This window comes from Ranitomeya imitator, chromosome 5 (genome assembly GCF_032444005.1).
Source record: "Ranitomeya imitator isolate aRanImi1 chromosome 5, aRanImi1.pri, whole genome shotgun sequence".
NCBI lineage: Eukaryota > Metazoa > Chordata > Amphibia > Anura > Dendrobatidae > Ranitomeya > Ranitomeya imitator.
In genome coordinates this window covers 4,333,824-4,350,741 of record NC_091286.1, presented here as the reverse complement: position 1 = coordinate 4,350,741, position 16,918 = coordinate 4,333,824, and the positions used below count along the sequence as shown (strand labels likewise).

Here is a 16,918-nt window from a genome sequence, read left to right as displayed (position 1 = left end):
TCCTTCCTGAGCACCGGTGCCCAAAACTGGACACAGTACTCCATGTGCGGTCTAACTAGGGATTTGTACAGAGGCAGTATAATGCTCTCATCATGTGTATCCAGACCTCTTTTAATGCACCCCATGATCCTGTTTGCCTTGGCAGCTGCTGCCTGGCACTGGCTGCTCCAGGTAAGTTTATCATTAACTAGGATCCCCAAGTCCTTCTCCCTGTCAGATTTACCCAGTGGTTTCCCATTCAGTGTGTAATGGTGATATTGATTCCTTCTTCCCATGTGTATAACCTTACATTTATCATTGTTAAACCTCATCTGCCACCTTTCAGCCCAAGTTTCCAACTTATCCAGATCCATCTGTAGCAGAATACTATCTTCTCTTGTATTAACTGCTTTACATAGTTTTGTATCATCTGCAAATATCGATATTTTACTGTGTAAACCTTCTACCAGATCATTAATGAATATGTTGAAGAGAACAGGTCCCAATACCGAGCCCTGCGGTACCTCATGCATGCCCTAATCATCTCCCGCCTCGACTACTGCAGCATCCTCTGGCCTACCTCCTAACACTCTCGCACCCCTCCAGTCCATCCTTAACTCTGCTGCCCGACTAATTAATCTCTCTAATCGCTACACTCCCGCTTCATCTCTTTGAAAATCCCTTCACTGGCTCCCAATTTCCCAGCGTATCCAGTTTAAATTACTAACACTGACCTACAAAGCCATCCATAACCTTCTCCTCTGTATATTTCCACACTAATTTCTCAATATCTTCCCTCACGTAAACTCCGGTCCTCCCAAGACCTCCTTCTCTCCTCCACACTTATTCGCTCCTCACTCAATCGCCTCCAAGACTTCTCCCGAATATTACCAAACACAAATCAGGACTATAAAGATCACGGGTTTCTTCTCATGTCCATACTCCAATGTGGTGTATATGACACAATGTACAAGGTGCCTTGGAGGTCTCTATATTGGGGAAACCAAGAAAAAACTACAAACTAGGATGAATCTACACAGACACACAATCAGGAATGAGATGGACGCGCCTGTGGGAAAACATTTCTCTGGACCTGGGCATTGTATGACACTTATAAGTCTTAATACTAAAATGTCATTTTAAGGACGACAGAGAAAGAAAAAAATTGGGAATTCAAACTGATGAAGATGTTCAATTCTTTGACCCTAGCACTCAGTATAACACCTGGATTTATGACACACTACATGGACACACTTCACACCTCCACCAGCACCAGATGGACTCCAGATAACTGAAGGTACCTTCACACAACGATATTGTTAACGATATCATTGCTTTTTGTGACGTAGCAACGATATCGTTAATAAAATCGTTATGTGTGACAGCGACCAACGATCAGGCCCCTGCTGGGAGATCGTTGGTTGCTGAACAAAGTCCAGAACTTTATTTTGTCGCTGGATCTCCCGCTGACATCGCTGGATCGGCGTGTGTGACACCAATCCAGCGATGTCTTCACTGGTAACCAGGGTAAACATCGGGTAACTAAGCGCAGGGCCGCGCTTAGTAACCCGGTGTTTACCATCCTAAAAGTAAAAAAAACAAACAGTACATACTTACCTACCGCTGTCTGTCCCCGGCGCTGTGCTCTGCACTCCTCCTGTACTGGCTGTGAGCGTCGGTCAGCCGGAAAGCAGAGCGGTGACGTCACCGCTCTGCTTTCCGGCCGCTGTGCTCACACAGACAGTACAGGAGGAGTACAGAGCACAGCGCTGGAGGACAGACAGCGTTAGGTAAGTATGTACTGTTTGTTTTTTTTACTTTTAGGATGGTAAACACCGGGTTACTAAGCGCGGCCCTGCGCTTAGTTACCCGATGTTTACCCTGCTTACCGGCATCGTTGGTCGCTGGAGAGCGGTCTGTGTGACAGCTCTCCAGCGACCAAACAGCGACGCTGCAGCGATCCGGATCGTTGTCGGTATCGCTGCAGCGTCGCTTAATGTGAAGGGGCCTTAAGAAGAATGTTCCCACCACCTCTCCATTTGTAACCAAATGCCTAATTTGATTTCCTTGGCTTATCTTTAGGAGGCCTCACACCTCCCACCTCATACAAATGTCCTACTGTACTATCCCTTAAATGTCATGCTTTTTCTTATTAATCTATTTGTAATATTGCCTGAAGAAGGAGCCTCTGTGTTCTGAAAGCTGCAAACATATTTTCTAGCTAGCCAACAAAGGGATCACTCCGAGTATACTTTTGTCATCATTGGGCAGAAAAGTATTCACACCTTTTTTCTACCAATGTTAAAAATTTAGGGGGTTCCCCAGGGCTCATGCATGAATGGGCTAGAATTTCATCAATTCCTCAGCATTCAGATAACTCCTGTAAAAGAATGCGGTCTATATCTTCATAAACTGGTGACTTTATGGACCCTGGTGCTCCTTGACAGATGACCATCACCATAGACTCAGTCTGATTCAGTTCTCCACTAATCTGCCCATAACATACTTGTTGAACAGATTCATATCCACTAATAATCAAGTCCATCCAGGACACCCAATTATTAAAGTTCACTAACAATGTTCATCTCTATCTCTGGGCACAACCATAAGATTTATTGCTTTGTAGGCATCAACGCCAACTCTTTATTGGTATTTCCATGATGAAGCCCATACACTACTGTCCTGTCCAATCTTACCTTAGGGCAGCTGTGGATTCTTTCAATTTGCTGACATTTGGAGATGGTGGCCCCAGGAGCCGTGGATCATTGACTGGTGTGATGGGACGTGGGATCTTGCTTTTTGAAAACTCTTCCTTTTTTATACATAATGGTTTCTCTTTCCTTACTTTTCTGGGGATTGAGTCTTCAAGCTCGGGAGTGTCTTCCTCAGACCCCGTTGTAGACAACGTTTCAGATGTTCTCCTCCGATCTTCACTAGATGAAGCAGATGATGAACCCGCTGAAGCCAAACGCTGGAGTCGGATCTGCCTTTTCTCTATCACCAGGCGAGCCAGATCCAGTTGCTTTGTTCTCTTTTGAAACCTCTCTTTGGTAGAGTTGGACATAGACCTATCTGATCCTGTGTCTTCCTCTGACAGAAATACAGGGATGCGACTTCTAAAGTGCACCCTAGCAGCTTCACTCGAAGCCTTGCTGGTGCCAAGGTCAGTTTCATTAAGGCGATGACTGGAAAGAACAATCTTTTCCTGCTTGCGGTCTTCATTTATCATGACTTTCTCTAACTGCTCTTTGGATCTCCTTACTCCATTTACTTCATGTGGATCCAGCTGATGATCCTCCAAGTGATGTGCTGACATTGCATAGGAGTCAATTTCAACTTTCCCCACCGCAGAGGTAATAGCTCCCTTCTGTCTCTGCACTCCACATTCCTCAGTTTCCTGAATAATAGCCTCCTCCGACTGTCCCGGAGCTGGATATTCCTCCAATCTAATCAGCTGCCCGGTGGAAGACATAACATTTAGGTGTGTCTTTTCAGCAATGTGAACAAATGTGCGTTCAACTTTGGTAAAGGGAGAAGAGGCGGCAGCGGTGGCAGCAGCGATGCAAGGAGGTTTTGGTTCTGATTTAAGTATGGAAGATAAAGTACCTGGTTCAGACACATCCAACTGACTGCCCGTGGGTGGGGGCCTCTCTCCTTGAGGCGTCAAAGCAGCAAGTGTTCCCAGGTCAAGGTCTGGCATGAGTTCATTAGTGACTGGTGACTTCTTCAGGTCTCCAGGAGAAAACAGCACTAAGGTCTTTGAGCCTTCCTCCAGTTCCAGGTCATTCTCTGCCGTGGAAGCTCTTCCTCTAGAATCTTTCTGGTCATCTGCCAGTAACGTAGAAGGAGCCCCTTCCTGACTCCTCTCCGTACTTTTCTGACTGACATCACTACTGGATCCACTCTGCAGATCTATATCCTCCCCCAGAAGCTCGGCCTCCTCTTCCTCTGTCTCCTCCTCGGTTTCTTCATCTCGTGGACATCTGCCATTGATGATGATGTGGGGTTCAGGAGCATGCATGGCAGGCAGGACCACACTGGAAAAGTCCACCTTCTTCATCCTGTGAGGAACACGCAGCAGTTCTTTGCTATCTGATATGTCTTTCTTAAAGTCTTGGTAAGACAAGCTTAAAGGCACGACCTTGGGCACTCCATTAATTTCAAAGTGCTTCAGGTTCAGGACCTGTGTGAGAGATACAGAAACACCACATATTAGTGAGAGGAACAAGGTGTACAAATCCACGATGAAAGGGAGACCGCACCACCTGTCCCGAGGACCGTACACAGTCTACAATCTATGTATACAGCTTGTACGTAGCAGGAAGAGGCACATATGGATATTACAGCTCACCATTCCTATAGATTCCGCCTCACCACCACCAGAGCTGCAGCACCCCCGACCTTCTGTCTCTTCCCCATTATCACAAAGAACGCACGTCCGCAAGGACAGGGTCCTCTCCCCTCTGTGCCAGTCTGTCATTGGAAATTTGTTTACTGTAAACGATATCTATAACTCTGTATGTAACCTCTTCTCATGTACAGCACCATGGAAATAATGGTGCTATATAAATAATAATAATAACAGATGTTGGATTGGTTTAGGATGGAAGGTGGTGGAACACAGAGATCCCATAACTGCGATGCTCAGGTGAAGGGTTAGTCTCACCGCTCCTTCAGTGTTTGTTCTCTGGCTCCACTTCATCTCCTCTTCCTCTCACTGTCGGGGTACCTCAGGGCTCAGTTCTTGGCCCCCTTCTCTTCTCTCTCTACACGGCCCCAACTGGACAGACCATCAGCAGATTTGGCTTTCAGTACCATCTTTATGCCGATGACACACAACTATACACGTCATCCCCTGACCTTACCCCCGCTGTACTACAGAACGCCACTGACTGTCTGTCCGCAGTCTCCAACATCATGTCCGCTCTCTATCTGAAACTCAACCTCTCCAAAACTGAACTTCTTCTGCTCCCGCCTTCTACTAACCTCCCTAAATCTGACATTTCCCATATACAATCTCTTGCCCGCTCGTGCCGCTTACACCTAAAGAACATCTCTAGAATCCGCCCTTTTCTCACCATGGAAACAACAAAAACCCCTCACTGTAGCCCTGATCCACTCCCGCCTGGACTACTGTAAACGCTCTATTAATTGGCCTCCCCCTCACTCGACTTTCCCCTCTCCAGTCCATCCTTAATGCAGCAGCCAGGGTCGTCCATCTGGCTAATTGTTACTCGGACGCGTCCGCTCTTCGCCAGTCGTTACACTGGCTACCCATTCATTACAGGATACAATTCAAAGTACTTGTTCTCCCCCACAAAGCTCTCCTCAGTGCGGCACCCCCTTACATCTCTTCCCTCATTTCTGTCTATCGGCCTAACTGACCGCTGCGCTCTGCAAACGACTTTCGACTAACCTCTGCACTAATCCGTACCTCCCACTCCCGACCACAAGACTTCTCCCGTGCTGCGCCAATCCTCTGGAATGCTCTACCCCAAGATATTAGGACCATCCACAACTTGCATAGTTTTAGGCGCTCGCTCAAAACTCATTTGTTCAGAGGGGCCTATCACGTTCACTAATCAAAGTCATTTTATGTTTGTGTGTGTGTAGCCCATTCACTATCTCCATCTACCCCCCCACTCCCTGAAGATGGCCGGACCCTCATTGTAAATACATCATTGTAAATACACACCTGTACTTTGCATCTCCCCATCTCATTATAGATTGTAAGCTCTCACGAGCAGGGGCGGCTTATTTCGCTTTAATTATTGTATTGTTAACGTTGTTACTTATGACTTTTGTGTTTGATACTGTTAAACTGTAAAGCGCTGCGGAATATGTTGGCGCTACATAAATAAAGATTATTATTTTTACTATATTATTATTATTATAGTCCAGCACTACTTGAAAGGTAAGATTTCACTTTTATTCCTCCATTACAGATTTTGTGCATCAGTAATAGAGAAATCCAGATCCGTTGTGCCAGTGTCTTCCGGACTTGTTTCGAGCTTCAAAGAGAACTTACTCAGCTAAGGGGACAACCTTTGTCACAAGGCTTTTAAACTAAGAGGACAGCGCAATTGTAGAATCGAGTAATGCATCATTTTATCAGTAATCTTCCTTTTACCCGAGTGCTCGACTCTACACCTAGGAACACGAAATAAGTCCGGGGAGACACTGTCACAACGAAAACAAGTCCAGGGAGACGCTGTCACAACAAGAACAAGCATGGGAATACGCTGTCATGTCATGATAAAGCCAAAAATGTCATATTGTGAGTTTAGTTTCAGAAGGTTACACACACTGCAGCTTCGAGCCCCTTTTCTCACCCTCTGCATTAGCTCATACCACAAACAAAGCCCTATGCAGATACTGTGCAACTTGATACTAATGTGTGAGCAGGGTGTGGCTTTTAAACTGCAGACGTCCAATCCTGTAAAGCCACTCGCTTTCCCCTCCCCTTGCCCAGAAATGCCTTTGTCTGGGGACTTCCAAAAACGTAAATAACTCGGAAAAGAGTGCATATCATTACTCCGCACACTCAGTGATGTCAGGACAGAGGGCGTATCATTACTCCGCACACTCAGTGATGTCAGGACAGAGGGCGTATCATTACTCCGCACACTCAGTGACGTCAGGACAGAGGGCGTATCATTACTCCGCACACTCAGTGACGTCAGGACAGAGGGCATATCATTACTCCGCACACTCAGTGATGTCAGGACAGAGGGCGTATCATTACTCCGCACACTCAGTGATGTCAGGACAGAGGGCGTATCATTACTCCGCACACTCAGTGATGTCAGGACAGAGGGCGTATCATTACTCCGCACACTCAGTGACGTCAGGACAGAGGGCGTATCATTACTCCGCACACTCAGTGATGTCAGGACAGAGGACGTATCATTACTCCGCACACTCCGTGATGTCAGGACAGAGGGCGTATCATTACTCCGCACACTCAGTGACGTCAGGACAGAGGACATATCAATACTCCGCACACTCAGTGATGTCAGGACAGAGGGCGTATCATTACTCCGCACACTCAGTGACGTCAGGACAGAGGGCGTATCATTACTCCGCACACTCAGTGATGTCAGGACAGAGGACATATCATTACTCCGCACACTCAGTGACGTCAGGACAGAGGACATATCATTACTCCGCACACTCAGTGACGTCAGGACAGAGGGCGTATCATTACTCCGCACACTCAGTGACGTCAGGACAGAGGGCGTATCATTACTCCGCACACTCAGTGACGTCAGGACAGAGGGCGTATCATTACTCCGCACACTCAGTGACGTCAGGACAGAGGACATATCATTACTCCGCACACTCAGTGACGTCAGGACAGAGGGCGTATCATTACTCCACACACTCAGTGATGTCAGGACAGAGGGCGTATCATTACTCCGCACACTCAGTGACGTCAGGACAGAGGGCGTATCATTACTCCGCACACTAGGTGACGTCAGGACAGAGGACGTATCATTACTCCGCACACTCAGTGACGTCAGGACAGAGGGCGTATCATTACTCCGCACACTCAGTGACGTCAGGACAGAGGGCGTATCATTACTCCGCACACTCAGTGACGTCAGGACAGAGGACGTATCATTACTCCGCACACTCAGTGACGTCAGGACAGAGGGCGTATCATTACTCCGCACACTCAGTGATGTCAGGACAGAGGGCGTATCATTACTCCGCACACTCAGTGACGTCAGGACAGAGGGCGTATCATTACTCCGCACACTCAGTGACGTCAGGACAGAGGGCGTATCATTACTCCGCACACTCAGTGACGTCAGGACAGAGGGCGTATCATTACTCCGCACACTCAGTGACATCAGGACAGAGGGCGTATCATTACTCCGCACACTCAGTGACGTCAGGACAGAGGGCGTATCATTACTCCGCACACTCAGTGACGTCAGGACAGAGGGCGTATCATTACGGGGGACTTTAACTACCCGGATATTAACTGGGAAACAGAAACCTGTGAAACCCATAAAGGCAACAGGTTTCTGCTAATAACCAAGAAAAATTATCTTTCACAATTGGTGCAGAATCCAACCAGAGGAGCAGCACTTTTAGACCTAATACTATCTAATAGACCTGACAGAATAACAAATCTGCAGGTGGTTGGGCATTTAGGAAATAGCGACCACAATATTGTACAGTTTCACCTGTCTTTCACTAGGGGGACTTGTCAGGGAGTCACAAAAACACTGAACTTTAGGAAGGCAAAGTTTGAACAGCTTAGAGATGCCCTTAATCTGGTAGACTGGGACAATATCCTCAGAAATGAGAATACAGATAATAAATGGGAAATGTTTAAGAACATCCTAAATAGGCAGTGTAAGCGGTTTATACCTTGTGGGAATAAAAGGACTAGAAATAGGAAAAACCCAATGTGGCTAAACAAAGAAGTAAGACAGGCAATTAACAGTAAAAAGAAAGCATTTGCACTACTAAAGCAGGATGGCACCATTGAAGCTCTAAAAAACTATAGGGAGAAAAATACTTTATCTAAAAAACTAATTAAAGCTGCCAAAAAGGAAACAGAGAAGCACATTGCTAAGGAGAGTAAAACTAATCCCAAACTGTTCTTCAACTATATCAATAGTAAAAGAATAAAAACTGAAAATGTAGGCCCCTTAAAAAATAGTGAGGAAAGAATGGTTGTAGATGACGAGGAAAAAGCTAACATATTAAACACCTTCTTCTCCACGGTATTCACGGTGGAAAATGAAATGCTAGGTGAAATCCCAAGAAACAATGAAAACCCTATATTAAGGGTCACCAATCTAACCCAAGAAGAGGTGCGAAACCGGCTAAATAAGATTAAAACAGATAAATCTCCGGGTCCGGATGGCATACACCCACGAGTACTAAGAGAACTAAGTAATGTAATAGATAAACCATTATTTCTTATTTTTAGTGACTCTATAGCGACAGGGTCTGTTCCGCAGGATTGGCGCATAGCAAATGTGGTGCCAATATTCAAAAAGGGCTCTAAAAGTGAACCTGGAAATTATAGGCCAGTAAGTCTAACCTCTATTGTTGGTAAAATATTTGAAGGGTTTCTGAGGGATGTTATTCTGGATTATCTCAATGAGAATAACTGTTTAACTCCATATCAGCATGGGTTTATGAGAAATCGCTCCTGTCAAACCAATCTAATCAATTTTTATGAAGAGGTAAGCTATAGGCTGGACCACGGTGAGTCATTGGACGTGGTATATCTCGATTTTTCCAAAGCGTTTGATACCGTGCCGCACAAGAGGTTGGTACACAAAATGAGAATGCTTGGTCTGGGGGAAATTGTGTGTAAATGGGTTAGTAACTGGCTTAGTGATAGAAAGCAGAGGGTGGTTATAAATGGTATAGTCTCTAACTGGGTCGCTGTGACCAGTGGGGTACCGCAGGGGTCAGTATTGGGACCTGTTCTCTTCAACATATTCATTAATGATCTGGTAGAAGGTTTACACAGTAAAATATCGATATTTGCAGATGATACAAAACTATGTAAAGCAGTTAATACAAGAGAAGATAGTATTCTGCTACAGATGGATCTGGATAAGTTGGAAACTTGGGCTGAAAGGTGGCAGATGAGGTTTAACAATGATAAATGTAAGGTTATACACATGGGAAGAAGGAATCAATGTCACCATTACACACTGAACGGGAAACCACTGGGTAAATCTGACAGGGAGAAGGACTTGGGGATCCTAGTTAATGATAAACTTACCTGGAGCAGCCAGTGCCAGGCAGCAGCTGCCAAGGCAAACAGGATCATGGGGTGCATTAAAAGAGGTCTGGATACACATGATGAGAGCATTATACTGCCTCTGTACAAATCCCTAGTTAGACCGCACATGGAGTACTGTGTCCAGTTTTGGGCACCGGTGCTCAGGAAGGATATAATGGAACTAGAGAGAGTACAAAGGAGGGCAACAAAATTAATAAAGGGGATGGGAGAACTACAATACCCAGATAGATTAGCGAAATTAGGATTACTTAGTCTAGAAAAAAGACGACTGAGGGGCGATCTAATAACCATGTATAAGTATATAAGGGGACAATACAAATATCTCGCTGACGATCTGTTTATACCAAGGAAGGTGACGGGCACAAGGAGGCATTCTTTGCGTCTGGAGGAGAGAAGGTTTTTCCACCAACATAGAAGAGGATTCTTTACTGTTAGGGCAGTGAGAATCTGGAATTGCTTGCCTGAGGAGGTGGTGATGGCGAACTCAGTCGAGGGGTTCAAGAGAGGCCTGGATGTCTTCCTGGAGCAGAACAATATTGTATCATACAATTATTAGGTTCTGTAGAAGGACGTAGATCTGGGGATTTATTATGATGGAATATAGGCTGAACTGGATGGACAAATGTCTTTTTTCGGCCTTACTAACTATGTTACTATGTTACTATGTTACTCCGCACACTCAGTGACGTCAGGACAGAGGACGTATCATTACTCCGCACACTCAGTGACGTCAGGACAGAGGACGTATCATTACTCCGCACACTCAGTGACGTCAGGACAGAGGGCGTATCATTACTCCGCACACTCAGTGACGTCAGGACAGAGGGCGTATCATTACTCCGCACACTCAGTGACGTCAGGACAGAGGGCGTATCATTACTCCGCACACTCAGTGACATCAGGACAGAGGGCGTATCATTACTCCGCACACTCAGTGACGTCAGGACAGAGGGCGTATCATTACTCCGCACACTCAGTGACGTCAGGACAGAGGGCGTATCATTACTCCGCACACTCAGTGACGTCAGGACAGAGGACGTATCATTACTCCGCACACTCTGACGTCAGGACAGAGGACGTATCATTACTCCGCACACTCAGTGATGTCAGGACAGAGGGCGTATCATTACTCCGCACACTCAGTGACATCAGGACAGAGGGCGTATCATTACTCCGCACACTCAGTGACGTCAGGACAGAGGGCGTATCATTACTCCGCACACTCAGTGACGTCAGGACAGAGGGCGTATCATTACTCCGCACACTCAGTGACATCAGGACAGAGGGCGTATCATTACTCCGCACACTCAGTGACGTCAGGACAGAGGGCGTATCATTACTCCGCACACTCAGTGACGTCAGGACAGAGGACATATCATTACTCCGCACACTCAGTGACGTCAGGACAGAGGGCGTATCATTACTCCGCACACTCAGTGACATCAGGACAGAGGGCGTATCATTACTCCGCACACTCAGTGACGTCAGGACAGAGGGCGTATCATTACTCCGCACACTCAGTGACGTCAGGACAGAGGGCGTATCATTACTCCGCACACTCTGACGTCAGGACAGAGGACGTATCATTATTCCGCACACTCAGTGACATCAGGACAGAGGGCGTATCATTACTCCGCACACTCAGTGACATCAGGACAGAGGGCGTATCATTACTCCGCACACTCAGTGACGTCAGGACAGAGGGCATATCATTACTCCGCACACTCAGTGACGTCAGGACAGAGGGCGTATCATTACTCCGCACACTCAGTGACGTCAGGACAGAGGACGTATCATTACTCCGCACACTCAGTGATGTCAGGACAGAGGGCATATCATTACTCCGCACACTCAGTGACGTCAGGACAGAGGGCGTATCATTACTCCGCACACTCAGTGACGTCAGGACAGAGGGCGTATCATTACTCCGCACACTCAGTGACGTCAGGACAGAGGACGTATCATTACTCCGCACACTCAGTGACGTCAGGACAGAGGGCATATCATTACTCCGCACACTCTGACGTCAGGACAGAGGGCATATCATTACTCCGCACACTCAGTGATGTCAGGACAGAGGGCGTATCATTACTCCGCACACTCAGTGACGTCAGGACAGAGGGCGTATCATTACTCCGCACACTCAGTGACGTCAGGACAGAGGGCGTATCATTACTCCGCACACTCAGTGACATCAGGACAGAGGGCGTATCATTACTCCGCACACTCAGTGACGTCAGGACAGAGGACGTATCATTACTCCGCACACTCAGTGACGTCAGGACAGAGGGCGTATCATTACTCCGCACACTCAGTGACGTCAGGACAGAGGACGTATCATTACTCCGCACACTCTGACGTCAGGACAGAGGACGTATCATTACTCCGCACACTCAGTGACGTCAGGACAGAGGGCGTATCATTACTCCGCACACTCAGTGACGTCAGGACAGAGGGCGTATCATTACTCCGCACACTCAGTGATGTCAGGACAGAGGGCGTATCATTACTCCGCACACTCAGTGACGTCAGGACAGAGGGCGTATCATTACTCCGCACACTCAGTGACGTCAGGACAGAGGGCGTATCATTACTCCGCACACTCTGACGTCAGGACAGAGGACGTATCATTACTCCGCACACTCAGTGACGTCAGGACAGAGGACGTATCATTACTCCGCACACTCAGTGATGTCAGGACAGAGGACGTATCATTACTCCGCACACTCAGTGACATCAGGACAGAGGGCGTATCATTACTCCGCACACTCAGTGACGTCAGGACAGAGGACGTATCATTACTCCGCACACTCTGACGTCAGGACAGAGGGCGTATCATTACTCCGCACACTCAGTGACGTCAGGACAGAGGGCGTATCATTACTCCGCACACTCAGTGACGTCAGGACAGAGGACGTATCATTACTCCGCACACTCAGTGATGTCAGGACAGAGGGCGTATCATTACTCCGCACACTCAGTGACGTCAGGACAGAGGGCGTATCATTACTCCGCACACTCAGTGACATCAGGACAGAGGGCGTATCATTACTCCGCACACTCAGTGACGTCAGGACAGAGGGCGTATCATTACTCCGCACACTCAGTGACGTCAGGACAGAGGGCGTATCATTACTCCGCACACTCAGTGACATCAGGACAGAGGGCGTATCATTACTCCGCACACTCTGACGTCAGGACAGAGGACGTATCATTACTCCGCACACTCAGTGACGTCAGGACAGAGGGCGTATCATTACTCCGCACACTCAGTGACGTCAGGACAGAGGGCGTATCATTACTCCGCACACTCAGTGACATCAGGACAGAGGGCGTATCATTACTCCGCACACTCAGTGACGTCAGGACAGAGGGCGTATCATTACTCCGCACACTCTGACGTCAGGACAGAGGACGTATCATTATTCCGCACACTCAGTGACATCAGGACAGAGGGCGTATCATTACTCCGCACACTCAGTGACATCAGGACAGAGGGCGTATCATTACTCCGCACACTCAGTGACGTCAGGACAGAGGGCATATCATTACTCCGCACACTCAGTGACGTCAGGACAGAGGGCGTATCATTACTCCGCACACTCAGTGACGTCAGGACAGAGGACATATCATTACTCCGCACACTCAGTGACGTCAGGACAGAGGGCATATCATTACTCCGCACACTCTGACGTCAGGACAGAGGGCATATCATTACTCCGCACACTCAGTGATGTCAGGACAGAGGGCGTATCATTACTCCGCACACTCAGTGACGTCAGGACAGAGGGCGTATCATTACTCCGCACACTCAGTGACGTCAGGACAGAGGGCGTATCATTACTCCGCACACTCAGTGACGTCAGGACAGAGGGCGTATCATTACTCCGCACACTCAGTGACGTCAGGACAGAGGGCGTATCATTACTCCGCACACTCAGTGATGTCAGGACAGAGGGCGTATCATTACTCCGCACACTCAGTGACGTCAGGACAGAGGGCGTATCATTACTCCGCACACTCAGTGACGTCAGGACAGAGGGCATATTTTCACCCTTGCTGCGTTGGGAGTTAGTTTTCAGAGTTGGTCCACGAAGCGAGCCAACAACAGCTCAGCAAAGCGGTGCTCATGCATCTGGATGTATCTCCTGAGCACACGTCCGCCATGCTGATATGAAATGAGCTAAACGACCAGTAAGTTTTCATTATTCCATTTTAATCCTATTTATTTTGTAATTTGCAATGTACATATGACTGTCTTCCTTGTAATATCTTTTCTACTTTGTAAACACCAACTTTTTATGGAGTAAAATATATAATTTACTAGCTGTCTCTTCCTGCTCTATGAACTAACTGTCGCTTCCTCTGAGGTGAATTACGCTACTGATTTGGGTTGGCTCCGGACCCGTTAACCTTTGTTCCCGCCTGAGTGGGAGTAGTTATATCGCCCTCGCTGCAGCGTGCCCAATAGCCAGTACATAGCAGGCAGCCTTTCTGGCGACTAATTACCCTAGGTGCAGTACCTAATCTGACCTGAGGGTAAGGGGGGCGCCAGAGAGCTGCAAGTTCCAAACCGCAACTGGGAAGCGAGATATAGATAAATCCCCTTCAGAAGGAACCAGGGGCAACCAAACCACCCTGGTTCGTGACAAATTGGTGTGAGTGGTGGGAACAATAAAGATATCCTCCCCGGGATCCCTGACATATTGTTACCAGCACGGTGTGAACCATGATACATTTGTCACAAGGAAAACAAGTCCGGGGAGACACAGTCACAACGAAAACAAGTCCGGGGAGACACTGTCACAAGGAAAACAAGTCCGGGGAGACACGGTCACAAGGAAAACAAGTCCGGGGAGACACCGTCACAAGGAAAACAAGTCCGGGGAGACACGGTCACAAGGAAAACAAGTCCGGGGAGACACGGTCACAAGGAAAACAAGTCCGGGGAGACACGGTCATAATGAAAACAAGTCCGGGGAGACACGGTCACAAGGAAAACAAGTCCGGGGAGACACCGTCACAAGGAAAACAAGTCCGGGGAGACACGGTCACAAGGAAAACAAGTCCGGGGAGACACCGTCACAAGGAAAACAAGTCCGGGGAGACACCGTCACAAGGAAAACAAGTCCGGGGAGACACGGTCACAAGGAAAACAAGTCCGGGGAGACACTGTCACAAGGAAAACAAGTCCGGGGAGACACTGTCACAACGAAAACAAGTCCGAGACACCGTCATAATGAAAACAAGTCCGGGGAGACACGGTCACAAGGAAAACAAGTCCGGGGAGACACCGTCACAAGGAAAACAAGTCCGGGGAGACACGGTCACAAGGAAAACAAGTCCGGGGAGACACCGTCACAAGGAAAACAAGTCCGGGGAGACACCGTCACAAGGAAAACAAGTCCGGGGAGACACCGTCATAATGAAAACAAGTCCGGGGAGACACTGTCCCAAGGAAAACAAGTCCGGGGAGACACTGTCACAACGAAAACAAGTCCGAGACACCGTCATAATGAAAACAAGTCCGGGGAGACACGGTCACAAGGAAAACAAGTCCGGGGAGACACCGTCATAATGAAAACAAGTCCGGGGAGAAGCTCTCACAGAGTGTGCAGAGCAGTCATCAAAGCAATAGGTGGCTACTTTGGAGAACGTAGAATATAAGACATATTTTCAGTTGTTTCACACTTTTTTGTTAAGTATATAATTCCACATGTGTTAATTCATAGTTTTGATGCCTTCAGTGTGAATGTACAATTTGTATGTTTGTCATGTGATGAGGGCGTGGCTTGCTAACATTTAAAGTCCCAGTCCACATGGTATCTTTACGCTCTTTATTATTGCATACAATACATTTCCCTTTGCGTTTATGATATAAAATCACCGAGAAGCCGCGTGACTTACGATCACCTCAGCGATTCCTTTGGATATTGTAAAAACTTTTCTAAATAACTTACAAAAAGAAAAATCAATTTTCCTATATGTCTCCAAAACACGAGGCTGAGAGACGAACTCAGAGGTGAACATGGTGCCAACTCCAAGAGACGAGCCAATGAGAGTGCACCTCCTCACACCAGCTATCGCCCTTCACATAACTCCACCAATCAGCTCGCTGCATGCACCATACACAGTCGCGTGGCTCCACGTTCCGGCACCTTCTACAGGGGTCTCTAGCTCACAGTTTTCCCTTTCTGTAAGACCTTATGTGGTAGAGAAGTTAGTCGGCCACAGAACACACGTGGCAGAAGAGGTGGCGGCCATGACGACAGACATACCACTCTCTGGTCACGTGGGGCACGCTCTGCAGACCCTCTAACTTTCAGCAGCAGCAGTGTAAATTCAAGCTCAAAGAAGAAAGTTCTGGGTAATAGACGACAAATCCCCCCTCAAATGAGGTCTGCATTGTACTCACATAACACTGCGGAGGCAGCACAGGAATCCCCCCACCCAAACAATGTCCCCGAACATACACAGCATAGTCACAGCAGCACCTGCCTCCCACATCATACACCTCGGGGTACACGGAGTAAGAGGTCGTGGAGTGAGAGGAAGGGCGGGGAGTGTGAGGGAGGGTCGGGGAGTGTGAGGGAGAGGAGTCGTGGAGTGTGAGGGAGGGTCGGGGAGAGTGAGGGAGGGGTCATATAGGGAGGGGAGAAGTCGTGGAGTGAGGGGAGGGGTCGGGGAGTGTGAGGGAGAGGAGTCGTGGAGTGTGAGGGAGGGTCGGGGAGAGTGAGGGAGGGGTCATATAGTGAGGGAAGGAGTCGTGGAGTGAGGGAGGGTCGGGGAGTGTGAGGGAGGGGTCATATAGTGAGGGGAGAAGTCGTGGAGTGAGGGGAGGGGTCGGGGAGTCTGAGGGAGAGGAGTCGTGGAGTGTGAGGGAGGGTCGGGGAGAGTGAGGGAGGGGTCATATAGGGAGGGGAGAAGTCGTGGAGTGAGGGGAGGGGTCGGGGAGTGTGAGGGAGGGTCAGGGAGAGGAGTCGTGGAGTATGAGGGAGGGTCGTGGAGTGAGGGGTCGGGGAGAGTGAGGAGAGGAGTCGTGGAGTGTGAGGGAGGGTCGGGAGAGTGAGGGAGGGGTCATATAGTGAGGGGAGGAGTCATGGAGTAAGGAGAGGGGTCGGGGAGAGTGAGTGAGGGGGTCATCTAGTGAGGGGAGGA

The 16,918-nt window shown here is 48.2% G+C and overlaps 1 protein-coding gene across 1 annotated transcript in view; it reads right to left on the bottom strand.

Annotated features, from left to right (window-relative positions):
- Positions 1–16,918, bottom strand: part of TTBK1 (tau tubulin kinase 1) — a 155,362-nt gene that overhangs the window by 12,212 nt on the left and 126,232 nt on the right. The window contains exon 14 of the mRNA XM_069768220.1: positions 2,676–4,162. Coding sequence (XP_069624321.1) covers positions 2,676–4,162 — 1,487 coding nt within the window. The remainder of the gene's footprint in view (positions 1–2,675; positions 4,163–16,918) is intronic.